The 15,171-nt window shown below is 34.9% G+C and overlaps 1 protein-coding gene across 2 annotated transcripts in view; it reads right to left on the bottom strand.

Moving 5' to 3' along the window:
- Positions 1-15,171, bottom strand: part of LOC146160528 (sorting nexin-13-like) — a 30,849-nt gene that overhangs the window by 12,307 nt on the left and 3,371 nt on the right. Inside the window, exons 3-18 of one of the 2 annotated variants that reach the window (XM_083385718.1) lie at positions 14,887-14,998; positions 13,594-13,680; positions 13,354-13,475; positions 13,169-13,277; positions 11,534-11,575; positions 11,009-11,113; positions 10,721-10,831; positions 10,549-10,626; positions 10,357-10,440; positions 9,732-9,870; positions 7,078-7,187; positions 5,298-5,394; positions 2,469-2,582; positions 2,223-2,302; positions 1,943-2,047; positions 470-613 (exon numbers count right to left, since the gene is read on the bottom strand). In XM_083385718.1, coding sequence (XP_083241844.1) covers positions 470-613; positions 1,943-2,047; positions 2,223-2,302; positions 2,469-2,582; positions 5,298-5,394; positions 7,078-7,187; positions 9,732-9,870; positions 10,357-10,440; positions 10,549-10,626; positions 10,721-10,831; positions 11,009-11,113; positions 11,534-11,575; positions 13,169-13,277; positions 13,354-13,475; positions 13,594-13,680; positions 14,887-14,998 — 1,639 coding nt within the window. The remainder of the gene's footprint in view (positions 1-469; positions 614-1,942; positions 2,048-2,222; positions 2,303-2,468; positions 2,583-5,297; positions 5,395-7,077; positions 7,188-9,731; positions 9,871-10,356; positions 10,441-10,548; positions 10,627-10,720; positions 10,832-11,008; positions 11,114-11,533; positions 11,576-13,168; positions 13,278-13,353; positions 13,476-13,593; positions 13,681-14,886; positions 14,999-15,171) is intronic. The other variant, XM_083385719.1, reaches the window with a different exon arrangement.

Genomic DNA, 15,171 nt, shown 5'->3' with positions numbered 1-15,171 from the left:
GAATAGACTGACGCATTTAAAAAAACGTACTATTCGTTTGCTATGAGAATAATTATATCAAAATGGTTCGTGGTATTTTGAAGATGAATAGACCCCAAATAGAATAGATATAATAGATTCCGTATGTTTACAAATATTACGACAGTGTTTCGCAACCTTGCGGCACCCTACAGAAATTATAAATAATTCGCGCCACCCTTTCTGGTAGTTTTGCTGAGTGGTTAACTGTAACGTTACAATAAACGAGATTAAAACAGTACATTAACTGTGCAACAAGGTTAAAAAAAACTATTGTACAAAAAATGTATCAAGAAGCTCACCAATAGAGCAAAAATTGGAATCATTAGAGATTTGAAATATCTCTCGACAGTCGACACCCTCAAGCGTTAAAAATGTTACCCCAGACTGCCGCGGCACGCCGGTTGAGAACCACTGTATTAGGACGTATATGCACAAGAAAACGACTCACGGATCCTGACTGCGACCCATTCGTGTCTGCGGAGGTGAGACTCGGCTCACGTAGTAAATCGAGCTCGGCTAATAACTTCAGGTAGAACTGGCTCTGCTTGAACGCTGGATAAAAATTCTCGTCTTTCTGCATTGTCTGAAACACCTGGAAATATAGCACTGAAGTTTCATATTTCTATGAACAAAGTTTCAACACAGTCAAATCCATGCTTCATGAGTTTTTTCTTTCACAAATTCATTTCTTTATGTAAAGTAGAAATCCAAATAAGGTTAATTTAAGATGACACACTAAAACCAATTACGTACATAAACAATGTGCAATATTTATTGTTTAGCTTAGACGTTTAAGGAACATATCATCATCAAGTTAATATCATATAATAAAATCATGAACAAAACGCAACCGTGCGCAATTCAGAGCCAGCTAAGTCTGTGGTTATAAGCACACGTACATTGTTCCTATACACAGCCCTTGGCACTCGAAAACCAACTAATTTGACTCTCTTATGACACCACGTGGATTTGTTGAAAAACTACTGGAATATAGAAGTGGTTAAAGGTGAAAACATAGAAACCAGTTTAATAATTTAATAACCATAAATAACCTTGTAATATTTGCAAACAATGTGTTCGCTTGTATTTTTACATTAACCGGTGAGGTTTTCAATAATGTAAAAATGCATTTTGGCTAAATCTGTCCACAGCGTTTTGATACAAGCAAAAACAATATAAACCAGACAGGTGTGTGATTGTTGTGTATTTTGCCAGGGGGTATAGCATGTAAGTTTTATTTTACCATAGTGGTGTTTTGCATTGCTACTGTATTCCAAAAAGAGTATCGTACAGTTTTACTGATTTCTTCCAGAGGGTTTAATGTGTCAGGGTTCTCGTACCCCAAATTGTATTTACTGTTTTGGTGCTTTAGCACGGACAAAGGAATACTGTAGCACAAGTTGCGTGTGTAATTTGGATGTTTTACACTTTTTCAAAAAAGTTTATTAAATTTAAATAATGTATGGGATGTTTTAATTTTAATTTCTAACATATTTTTTTGAGCAAATCCAAAATATTTTTTCACCATTTCAAGAAGCACTTTAAACAAACAAAAACGGCCAAAATTAATATTTGAACCCCCAGGATAACCCTTTTTCCGAAAAGCAATTAATAAAATGACACTAGCCCTATCCGAAAAACAAACCCTATAGGAAAGGGGGTTAAATTTTTCATTTTTTTTTTTACATTTTTTGTTTCGTTACAGGTTCCCACTCGAATTTGTTCGCACAAATGGATTAATAAAAAAGTAAAATCATTAAAAAAAATTAACAGATTTTTGGGGGGGACACATAATAGTTACCACCACGTTATATATATTTTTTTTTTGTTTTTGTTTGATATTAAAATGATGCAATTGGTTGCCTATACTACAAAAAATTGCAAGATTAAGTAGGAGGATCAAAGTTAAACTGTACTTCACCTTCTGCTGGATGTCATCAAACAGGTAAGGCGACGGTTCACTGCCGTCAAGTTTCTTTAACAGTTGTTTTTCTGTATAAGGATCAAGCGATACGCGTGGCTGAGCCTAAAACAACAATTAAATGTAAAAGGCCGTCAAATAAATAACGAACTTTAGAGTGAAAAGCAGTTGAAAAGTTAACGACGAGCATGGTTTTTCACTTTCAAGAAAGTGATGTAGCAAAGTTTATGGGGTGAAGGTTTGTGATTTTTACTCCAACAACTGCATTTCATTCACTTACGTGCTTGCTAAGATATTGGTCGTAGATGTTTCGTCCGATAACGCGCAGTGTTTCCATATCAGGGATGCGCTGCAGGGAACCTAGAAGAACATTCTGTTCATTATCAATCATAACTTGTTTTCGCAGCAACAAACGGTACACAAATCTACAGTAATTTAATAACGACGGTGCGCAAGAAAAGTTGCCGTCTATTATCAGTTAAGAAAAGGAAAAGTTCAACACACAAATGTAACCATGGGGAAATACCTTGCAGCTGCTGCAACTTGACTTCGTTAATCTGCTGTTCGGCCGACGCTCTGTACCCGTCAACGGTAAGCCAGAAGAAAAGGTACGCTTGCCCGTTGACAGACTGCATGTATTCTAGAACAGAACAGAAATCTGTGGTCAAACATAGAACAACACTAAATAAAACACATTTCGTCAAAATTATAGTCGTCTTTTCCGTCAGAACCTACAACTGTGTTTTGAGCCAATTTGCCTGTTTCAACAGTTTTTAAAAAGCGTTATAAATTTGGTTGGTATTAATACAGGACAGCAGGGAATGTAGGTCTTGCATTGTGATAAGGAATAAAAGTGTCTCTTTTTTAGTCCTGCTAACGCTAACCGGCAAACACGCGCTATTTATTTTTTTATTTTAAGAACCTGTTAGAGCTCTTAAACGAAGCATTCTTCGCGCTTCGTGCTAATATGTTAATTTTTTTTTAAAACCAACGCGATTGACAGGTGGGTCGATTACTAATAAGATTGCTTGCTCTGTTGCAAAACAAAAACTTTGCGAGAAGATGGTGTAAAGTGGCCGTGTGGTGAATGATTGTATAAGACAATTTTATGAGTTGTTCGCAAAGATACCACAAATATTGTTATTCAATTTACTGTTTTGTAAATTGTTCTCAAATATCTAAATCTGCATTAAAAAAAATAATCCACCATGAAAATTAGTAATTAGTTTACTTAATACGCGTGTCTAGTTATAGCATATGCGTTTAACAGGATATGCCGGTTCCCATTAATCTACCAACAAGCCAATTGAGAAGAGAGTGACGTAATTTAAAATTCACTGAAAAACTTTAAATCTCTCTGGTATTTTACCGAATTAGGAACATTTGCAGGGCAACCAAGATAATCAATAAAAACTTTAGCCGTATCGATATCCCAGCATAATTTGGTCCCTACTACATTATGACCAAATTACTATTGTTGTCCACAAAACTGCGTTGACATGTTTAGGGCCGCCTATTTTTAAAATAATGCCAAGGTCGATTTCCTTATGGTTGTATCGTTCCATAAATAATTAACCGCCATAGGACTGATCAAAAAAAAGGCAGGGGTTTGCGACTGCTACGGACGTTACTCACGAGCAATTATCGATTGGCACAAAGCAGCACACAACAAAACTGGCAAGATAATATAGACGGCCGTCGGCCGCGAATGAGAGAAACGCCAAGCGGCAACCTTTCACGATTCTACACCCCACTATGTTGTGCATGCGCTTTATGGTAATAATTTCGCAATGAAGCCGAGGTCGTGTTGATATTAGCTGCTACTACAACGTTGTAGTACACTAGTACGTAGTGACAAATTGCTACACCCTTATTTGGTTATATGTGCAATTACCACATAACGTGCGGAAAAGTAAAATGTTTACAAAGTTTTGCAGTTATAACACTTTGCTTCTCTCGGCATGTAATTGCAAGTTTAAACATGCCATTAAGCAAAACAGATCGGCGTCAAGCAGCAAGTTTAATAACAACTCATAATAATTCGAAGTTTCCGCCACCGTCACATAATCAAAACAATATTATAAGATGGTTTTTGTAACATTCTAAGCAACTGCCATTTGAAACACTTGGGTAAACTGTAGTCTGTAATGCATAACTGCATAAAAACAATGAAAAAAAAAAAAAAAAAAATGAAAAAACTTTTTTTGTCCATATAGTGAGTATAATGTTTTAGTTCCTCTGTACTACAAACGTCACTTGTTATACAGTCAAATATTGTGCTGCGAAGATTACAAAGCCAGTAATGCGCTAGCAATACTTGACAAATACGCTGTGAGTAACCTCACTCAATACCGGCAAAAGTTGACCTTGAGTAACCCTGTAGCGCATTTTTTGTCCAAGGCCAGCTCGTTTCACTTTTGCAACTTAACGCATTTAAGAAATCGCAAACGATCCACCCGGAATTACACGTTAGTCGTTCGCCCAATAACACTTGGTTAACACTTTATGATTAAGGCGAAGTTTATCGCAAATTAATTGGTCGCCTGCAAAAACGCTAACGCGGCACTACATGGCTACATTCAAAGCAGGTAATGTATCTCCACAGCGACAGTCCTTTGTCCAAACTTTACACTCGCGTATGTCCAATTAGGCGCAACCATCCGCGGTAAAACGAAGAAACGATATCGGTTTCAATTATCCGATATAAACGGCTGATATCTACCATGATCATCCCCTAGTGAGCAGCAATGGTTTAAGAAGAACGAAGTAGACCGCGAATGGGCAGATAGAACACGATTGTCAGACAAATTCAGCAGCATTTAAAAGGGCATTTTATTTAACTTAACATAAGTTCAAGTAAGTCACTCCAGCAAAAACTAAGTTAAGTTCCAACCCAAGTAATTAGTCAACCAAGTAAAATACTCCTGAAATTTATTGCCTAATAAGGTAAGTCCAAATAAACTTATTTGATTTTCGAGTTTTAAGAAGTAAATTTGAAGTTAAGCATCCCATATTTAAGTCAAGACCTTTTCCTAATACATAGATAATTAAAAAAAAAACGATGACTTAAGCGCACATATGTTAAGTCATTGACTCACCTGAATAAACTAAACACTACAATTTACAACCTAGACCACCAACCAGATAATGAAAAGAATTTAGTTGAAGCCGAAGTGCACCAAGAACAAAAAGGTTTTTTATATGCTAATTTTGGCAAGCATGATTCGGGTATAAGAGGCTGATAGGGCTAGATCAAAAAAACAGAATAAAAAAAACGCACTGACTGAGAAATACTGTTTTTACTGAGATCTGGAAAACGATGGTTGCTAAAAAATCGTCATCTAGACATCTTTACCTATGAAAATTTGGAGGGCGACGTTATTTCGAAGAATGACACTAAGTGGTAAATTGTACAACTTGCTCGTCTGTTCCGCTTGCAGGTTCTCCAGAAACTGTAAAAACAACGACAAGTTCAGTTAAATTACCAAACATCGCAAGTGTGTTAATATATGTATGAAACGGTGAAGGTCAACAGAATTCGGGCATTTGAAGGATTCCGTGCACGGGGTTTTTGAGATTTAGCAAAACGAAAAACATTCTAAGCATGTTTTCCATCTGCATGGTAGACCAGTGTTATCTAATTTACTTTAACTTATCCATACCAAAACGTGCGCTTTTGGATAAATACAAAAAACTCTGATGTTATTGTCGCACGTACTTTATTTCTTTCGTTAAACGATGTTGTTAATAACAACCTAGAGTAGTGGTTCATAACCTTTTCAACCAATGGCACCCCATAGAAAACGTAGGTAGATTGCGAGACCCTCTTAGCATTTCCGCTAAGTGTTTGACCATTGTGTTACGGTAAATGAGATGAACATTGCGTATAAAATGTACAAATTATAGAAAAATAATTTTTGATTTATTGCAATCTTTCGTAGCCTTAACATTTGTTTCAAAACGCTAACGAATGGCTAAAATTTAGGAATCGTAAAACATAAAATAATCCCTCGGTACACCTGAGCTTGAATAAAGGGTGCGTCAGGTTGGGAATCACTAACTAAGGCATAAAAAACGGGGTACTTCTAATTTTTGTTGATTTTGCACGAACTTTAAGCGTACTAAGTAGATTTTAGTTAACGACCAGCTTGCGGTTACCTTGTATACATAGTAAAGTGGGGCCAATGCTCTTTAGAAAACTTTAGTATGAAGGTTTACCGAAGAAAACGATGTCATGCATAACGAGTGCATATCGGTGGGCTTGCAGTTTGCACTCACGTATGCATGAAAGTACAACATTTGTGTTGAGCCAAGTCACTTGCCCAAACCCTCATACACACACAATGGATTTTGCACGCCGGTTATAAAGGAAACGCTGTAGTAAAAACTGAATAATTGCACGCTTGTTGACACAAAGCTGCGCAGCATATCCACCCAGATAAGAGCAGTTGCTATCACACACAGTTTGCAATGAAATAAATAGTAGAGATTTTTATTTTAAGTGAATAAAGTAAAAGTTTCTCCCAGTAGTTTATTGTGTCTGAAATTGCTGCTCAAATAATAACCATAATTAACAACAAAAGCGCTTTGTTGCTGTCTGATGTTTTGAGGATTGGTAGCGTTCATAACAGTCGCGTGTTTTTAAATGTTGAAGTATTTCCGCATCGATATATAAACAGCTTATCCACCCACGTGTTAAGTCCTGAGAGGTTATTTGCAATCAACACGAGCTGTCAACATTTGGCGCGGTTAACAGGTGTGATATGCCACTGTTAGGAAGCTTCATATAAATCGAGCTTCGCCCACGACACTTAAAAAGAATAAAGAATAACAACGCATTTTTGAAGTAAGGTTAAGTTCGGCCGCACGTCTACCAAAAAAAAAATGAACGTTAGGTCACACGTAAGCAAAAAGAGATCACGGTCAGTCGTACTTTGATTGACGAACGCATCGAATGTAGGCTAAAGTATAACAACGTATATATATTTGGAGTAAGGTTTAGTTCGGCCGCACGTCTATCAAAAATATCAACGGTAGGTCACACGTAAGCGAAAAGAGATCAGGGTCAGTCGACACATATTAATAATTGCTGCAAACATATAGAAAAACAAGCAGTGCGAGTAGATGCGTCTCACCAAGTCTCCTCCGTCCACGTAAACGTTGCCCTCGTGCTGCTGTCGAATTTTGCGCTCGCAAAATGACTTCACGTATCGCATGCTGCTCAACTGCTGCTTGACCGATAAATCTGAACCAGATAGCATTTATAACTAAACGAGAAAACACAAATATAGACTTTAGATAAAAAAGAACAAACAAATGTATTTGACGAGTAACAAATCTAAAAGTAATTTGAGAGTAACAACTCTAATGGTAAAACCTTTGCAAATGTGAAATGTTTAAAAAAGTACAAGCCCAAGCGATTTTGTAATATTTTAGGTTTCGAATCTATAGAATACTAGAATAGTTTAGAATATAGATTAATTACAATATACCCTAAAGCAGTGGTTCCCAACCTGGGTGTCACGACCACCAAGGGGGTCGCCGTGTACTATTTGTAAAAATGCAAAATAAGAAAAAAATAAACAATATAAACCAACAATTTGGCAGTAGCAGTAGCAAGAACCATCGCCAGACTTTGCCCGCTCCTCTAGAGTAAACTCGTGCGCAAATATGCAAGTAATCTCGACCTTATTTTTTTTTTATTATGGCGAAGCGCGAAAAATTTAGTTTACATGTTTTGGCTGACACATTTCCTTAAAACGGTCCGCAAAAACACACATTTAGAAAAACACCCATCTTGCTTAGCAATAATGGGTGCACAAAGTGTTCGATGGATGTTGAAATGCGACATTAGACTCGATTATAGTCTCAGAAAAAATGCAAGATTAGGCCTATATCAAATACTGCGAGTTCGATAAGTTTTGATGGTAGTCGGAACAATTGCTTTTAATAAAGGCTACTGAAAGTGAGAAAGTGGTGGGCCACACATAAATATCAGGCGTGCCGCAGGTTGGACATCCCTGATTTAGATAAACGAGATTATATCAAAACATACATTAAAATACTTTTTTTTTAATTTATATTAAGATCTCTCTAGTTTTAAACCTAAAAAAAAATTTAAATCAGTTCCTATTGTTTTGTTCAAGTAACTTTACGAAGTTACGGCAGTTAATTTATATTTTATATTGATAAGTACAGTGGTACACAAAACACTTTTCTTTTAGGGTGAAAGTCGTTATAACACATATAAACCTTTAAGAGTATCTCTAGTTACTTGTGCATGTTTATTGCGATTATCTGGACACTTGCCAAGTTTGAAAAAATGTGGCCTCTACAAACAAGCAATTTCGTTAGGTCAAAATAAAGTTAAAATTTGATAAAAATAAAGTCAAAATTTTTTTTTAGGTTAAAATAAAACTGGCCCTAGTCATTAATAATTGGCAATTACGCAGTGCATTTCTCGTTGAATATTGGCCTAAAGTTGACTATGAGTAACCCCGTGGCGCATTTTGTCAAGGGCAAGAGGGTTTTAGGATGAATGCTAGTTTTACAACACGAATTTATTAAAATTGGAAACTCTGCACCTGGCATTACACGTTAGTCTCTCGCCAATTACACTTGATTGACACTGAATGATTAGGCGAAGGTTATCGGCAAGTAATTGGTTGCCCGAAAAAACGCTAACGCAGCGTTACTTGGCTAACTTTAAAGAAATCAGGCAGGGTAATATTATCGCCACAGCAACAGGCCTTTATTCAAACTTGCCACCCACGTACGCACAAATAGGCGCAACCATCAGCGGAAAAAAGAAGAAAGATAATACCGATTAGGATAATACCGGCAAATCGAATTTGAATTGAAATCTAAGTATCCGAAATTTTCTTTTGAACTTCCCTCGCCACAACTACCTAATTTAATAGAACAAGACCTTTCAACTCGGGTCTAGGATCCACAGCATGCCTGCACAACTCAAAATGGTACATGGCAGCAACAAGCAAAAAAAATATTCGCGGGCTGTAAAAAAACGAAGTTGATTCTTGATAGAAGGGTATATAGGGACACCTGGTCGGCTTGGCGCCGTACGATCCGCCCATGTTTGTGACTATGTTTTAACAAACAAACTCACTGTGTTTTAGTCCCCACAATAGACTACTTCGTGTGTCCCGATGACCCCTGACGCCTTCTTGTACCCCCGACGATATTTTTCGCCACACGTTAATCCACTCGATGTTACTAATTTTTTTAAATATTGAATTTAAAATGCGACTCACGAGCTCTGCTTACCCCTGCATTGGTTTAACACTAAATTATTATACGCTTACAGTCACTTCAAGAATTATACGAATGGCTAAACTATAGTGTTTTCCCTTCATTACAGCAATCTGTATGATCGCACAATACACAAGCAAATCCACTTATTTCAAATAGAAAAAAATTTTACATCATGGGGCCACACGCGGACTGCTTTAAATATTGCACTGGCCGCATGCATTGTGCAGGCCTAGTCCATAATGATCAATCGGGATCCAAACTCCGTGTAATGGACCAAAGTTAACAAGAAGTAAAGTAGGCAAACTCTACAGGTTCTTTAATTACGATAACTTACGGTTATTTTGACAGCATTAAGCATGCAATTCTAAAGGTTGAGCTAATTTTTTTTACGAAAACATTAGTTCAAAAATGCCCCTTAGGTTTGCACGCAGGAAATCAATTGAATATTTAGCTGCATGTTTCCTGTGTATAGCAGCCATGTTTACAAATTGTCGTGAGCTATGCTACCGGTACCCACCGTCTCCTACAGCATCGTTGGAACGAATCCGGTCAATTTCCTCGTCAGCCTTCTCTCTGACAGCGTGAAGTTCGCCCATGACGGAGGAACGTCGCAGCACGGTGAGAAACCACTCGCTGCTCACACAATTGTCGCTGATCTACACATCAAATCAAATCTGCTAGTCAGAGCAGTAGAAATCACCACCAGTTCACGTGTTTGACCGTAAGGTAATTCGAACGTTCACGACTTTACTTGATTCTACATTATTCAGCTTGACATGAACCAGGATACAGGGTCATATTAGTATTATAGTTTAAAAAGCTACATATAGCTAACAGTAACTAAATACATATTCTCATCCACTTACAAATTACTTAAACAAATTGTATATTGCTTAATGCTTAAACTTAACAAGAAAAAGGTTTGTTTAGAAGTACTAAACCTAAGCAAATGGTGCAATAAAACAACACAAATAAAGGAACACACAAAAATGTGTTTTGGTGTATGTTTCCAAAAAATGCAGGTAGAGTCTGAAAAACGTCTGAAAAAGTTTGAAGTTTCCACTTTAAACCAACAAGGTGTTGGCCAAAATAATAACTCACACAAATGATAAAATTTTCTTCAAGTAAAAAAACAAACTTACCAGCCAGTTCACATATTGATTGAGGTAGTCAGGGTCACTGTATAACTTGAACATTGGCAGGAAAATCCCATGTACCATAGTTTCCTTTTAGAAATAAATGGTTTATTGCAGCAGCTTGGTATAAACAAAATAATTTTGCAAAAGCATTAGCCTAAATATGATGTAGATCGTCCTAATTTCACACACACTTACTCGCAATAAATACTTTAATGGCCTGCAGTGAAAATCTTCTTCTGGTAATAAAAGATAAAGTAGAACTTCGCAGATGTCCTGAAACATAATTAAACCATCTAGTCATTTGTTCAATATCGAAAAAAATACACTGACAGTGTTTTTTACTAATAAATTATGTTTACATATATACCTGTAAATATTCACACTGCTTTTTAAGATCATAGGAAATTAATTCTCGGCAAACTTTGTCCATAACAACTTCATAATCAAAAAATAAATCTTCAATTGCTGGATGTTGTTCCTTAAAACAAGAAACCCATTAAGTAAAAGTATATTTCAGTAACAATGATCCAATCAAGAAGTTTCACTTGGTAGAAAGTTATATAGAAAAACAACACTGAATATCAGATTATTTAAATGTATTTAAATGGGTAGTGTTTTATGGACTATGTTAACTTTTAATAGGTAAAGCAAATACCTCCGGATTTGTATTGTTATCATTCTGGTTTGCATACTTAGTAGTGGAATGTGTGGTTGAGCTGACCGAAACGTTGTCTTGACGGTCATCACCTAGATCGTTTGTCTATGAATAAAATCATTGTAAATATGTGAAATATATTAACAAAGTGTGTATTATATTATATCTGTAGATATTTATTTACAGTAAGCTATTTAATGTAAAATACTAGTGTTTACAACTAAAGATTATTTAGTGTACTACAACGAAAAAAATGTTTGCAGTCACAAATTATCATGGCTTCCAACTGCAATAAAAAAATAAATTCATTCAAGTCATGATCAAGACAGCTGATTTTTGAGACTTTCATGATGACAACAAATGTCTTCAGTAGTTTCAAACTCTTAAAAAATATTTCCATGCTAAAAAAATACTAAAAAACAAGCAAAATAATGACATGCAAGGAATCAGATTATGCCATAAGAAGATTGATTCAATGATAAAAACTACTAAGAACTATATTTTGGCAAGGCCAAACTTTGTTACCTGCATAGCATGGACACGTTGTCTCCATGCATTAGTGATATCCTAACAGAAAAAAAAAAGTTGGCTGCTTGGCAAAATATGGCATGAGCTGCCTCTCTGAAACCAAAAACTGTTTCAAAAGTAGAAGATTGCCTCTCAATGCGGATGAACTGTACAATGGAGTTACTGATTTTTTTTATATTAATTTTTTTTTATTAAAAGTGTTTGAAAGATAAACACTAAAAAGTTTGTAGTTTAAATGAATGCAATAAGACCGCAAAAATGTAAAAATTAGTAATATTTCGGCCAAAGGCAATTGACAGCAAGACCTTAAAGTTATACATAACTATAATGAGATACTCAGGATAAAAACTTTTCACTAAAAAATAAACATTGCTGAAAAATGTTCAATTCCATGGAATAAACTTGAAAACTTTGTTTACAAAAATTGTCTTCATTTTTGTAAAAGTTGTTATAGCGAGCCTTTTATCCATTTTAGTGTTTAAAAACTTTAACTCAAGTAGCATAGTATAAACCTCTAAAAATGTTCTTTGGGTTACCGGTATTTCTCATGAATCTTTATAAGGTGCTGTATATTTAACGAACTACAGCATGAAAAAAAAAATATCTGAAAACATATATGTTTTATTTTTAGAATATTTTTCCGTTTGCGGACCTGGTTATGCCGCACAGGAAAGAACTACTGATCTATTTATAGATGTAGCATATACAACATATTCTGCATGTGTTTTATAAGATTAGTACAAATGTTTAGACACTGAAAAAAACAAATGTTTAGACACTGAACATTTTTTTAACAGCTGCAACAAAGTTTTGTTTTATTTTAATTCAGGGTATCTCAACTGGGGGTGGTGACCTTGTAAACAGATTAACAGACTTTTTTACAAAAGGTTTCTTTTGTTGCTTAGGTGCTATAACATTTTTATACATTAGCTACATTAATGTGTATGTTGTTTAAAATACCAGTGACTATTCATTTCATTGCTAGTTAATGGATTAAGTAGCGGCAGAGGTTAGTTTTTCACATTTTAGATGAACCTTTAAAAAAATTGCTTTTTACTTCTCTTCTGGGGACCACTGAGTTATACGAACGCATGGCACTCAATAACATTTGAACAAGTTGATAGACTGTTCTATTTAGAACAAACAGAGACAATGCTAGCGTGGTTATGTAGGGCTTACAGATGTTTACTCAATCCAAAAAATGGGGGAGATGTTAGTAAAACAGACATTTACCTTAATTTTTAACAGGTAAACTGTTTTACCCAGTTGCCAATAGGACATTTCAAATCGAAAAAATAAATACATCTATATCTACACAAAAATAAATACATATATACAGAACACAACACAAACTAGGGTAATTGTTAAATGCTTCTAAAATCATTACAAACCTTAAAAGAACAACAAATTTACATATTAAATAGCATAAGACTTTAATAAAATTAATCAATTGTCTTTTTAATCCACATCAACTTTTAATATTATGCAATATTCTTCAAAGCACAGTTAAATTTAGATGTTAGGGCTAAATCAGAGCTAATTGAATGTTTTTACATAAAGATAACATAATATCATTTAACAAGTCCAGCATTTTCCTTCACCCACGCAAATTTAAACCTGCTAGTTTATTACCATCAATGACTGGAGTTTGTCCTGAGCTTTACGAAACAACTTTACATGTGATGCAAAATCATCAACCAGATTTGTTGTCAGATGTGGCTGCCAGTCAATAACTTTGCATCTTAAAAAACACAACTTTTATCCTCTTTTTAAAACACAAGTCAAAAACGAAATGAGGTAACAGAAAAGTCCCACACCTCATTGCCAGGGCTCTTATTACATCATGCATTGACACACGAAAATAGTGGAGAAATTCTGGGTCATCGGATAAATCATTGTACCAATATTTAACATAGTCTCTCAATAAGGAATCTAGGCACTGCCAAAAAAAAATATTGGTATTTTGATTAGCTGAAAACAGAAAATAGTGCTATTAAAATATAGCAAATTTTTTCCGATCAGTATACTTATACATATACTTTACTAACTAAATTGACCTCGTGAATTTTTTCATCAATATTGGAAGACCCAGTTAATCTTCGATCCTTTTTTAAGTCTCTATTTTCATAATCCAACAGTGCTATCTGTAAATAAAAGAAACAACATAAATTTCTAGGTTTTCATAAACGTTTTGCTATAAGTGTATTTGTTTAGACTTCTGTTGTATCAAACTAAGTGTTCAAACAAAGTTGAGCTTGTTTGCCGCATGAGGCCCATAATGTAAGTGCAGGCTTGCTTGTGTATTGCATGATCATACAAACCGGGGCAGATACAAAAGGGCACCTAGGCCATTACCCCAAAATCTATAAGTTTGCTCACTTTTACTACGCAAATAATATCTTTTATTGTTGCACCATGTGACTCATAAACTTTACGTGCAATTTCTGTTAAATTAGAAGAGTGCTGGCAACAGGCAAATCTATTTGTGCCTATTTTTGCGTCATGTATCCTTTTAAATTGAAAGTTTTATCAATTTAAACCAAATACATTAAGTATTTTTGCAGTGATTTACACAAAAGACTAAGTTTAAGCTCCATGTGTTTTGCTTGAGGACATTGAATTAAAGTGACAATAGTTATGTCAACTTCAGTGTGCCAACCGCAAATGTTGGCTAGTTATTGACCCTTGTACCATTTTAAGTTGTGCAGGCCTACCAATAATAATATATATATAAAATATTTATATACAAATTTGGATTCTGCAAGGAGGTAAATTAACCAAAATTAATTTGTTATACATTTATACAAATACAAAAAAAAAGTTTAAAAAAACATCACCAGTAGTAACATCTACCTATTGGCAAAACATGAAAGTTCCATGATATTGATAAATTAGAAATTATAATAATGCACAAACAATAGGTTAAACATTAAAATCTATAAGATAAATTGTATATATATGGAATACAACTTTTTATACATATTTGGACTGCATATGCCTCTGTCTGTTCAAACTTGTAAAGCTGAACATTACAGGGACTAACCTGTGAGGATAGGTTGCAAATGCAGTACATATATTTCAAGTAGGTGAATACTGAATACCCTTTTTATCCGAGATGACACTTGGTAAATTATGTAGAATTTATTTCTATGTGTATATATATAAAACATACATAGAAATCAGATGTCAATTGAAAAAAAGTCAACATAATTCCTCTAATCACTAACTCAGGCATTTTAAACAATGCAGGATTGTGGACTAGGTCAGGATGCTAATTTATTGGTTGTCAATCAGTAATCAAGAAAATCAATAAAATACATTTATCATTGAAGTATGCAACTTTTACATACCCTGTCAATAGCAGATTGAATAGGCAACCCTTCTGGAGTCATTTCGTTTACAAAGTAATGATCTTGACTAGTTGACTCACTTTTACTTTGATCATACAAAATAGCAATAACTCTGTAAAAACACAATCAAAAGTAAGATGGTGGTATGAATAGAAACACACCAATTAATTTATGATGCAACCTGTGTTATAAAAGTATTATATTTAACACCTTGCCAAATTTTAGGCTCACCGGAATAGAATCATAATATTTTTCTGTTTTTAAGTGTTTTGAATATGTTGGTGA

This window comes from Ascidiella aspersa, chromosome 3, assembly GCF_963924565.1.
Source record: "Ascidiella aspersa chromosome 3, kaAscAspe10.2, whole genome shotgun sequence".
NCBI classification, from domain to species: Eukaryota; Metazoa; Chordata; class Ascidiacea; order Phlebobranchia; family Ascidiidae; genus Ascidiella; species Ascidiella aspersa.
The sequence above is the reverse complement of the archived record's forward strand: the minus strand, read 5'-3'. Positions and strand labels throughout refer to the sequence as shown.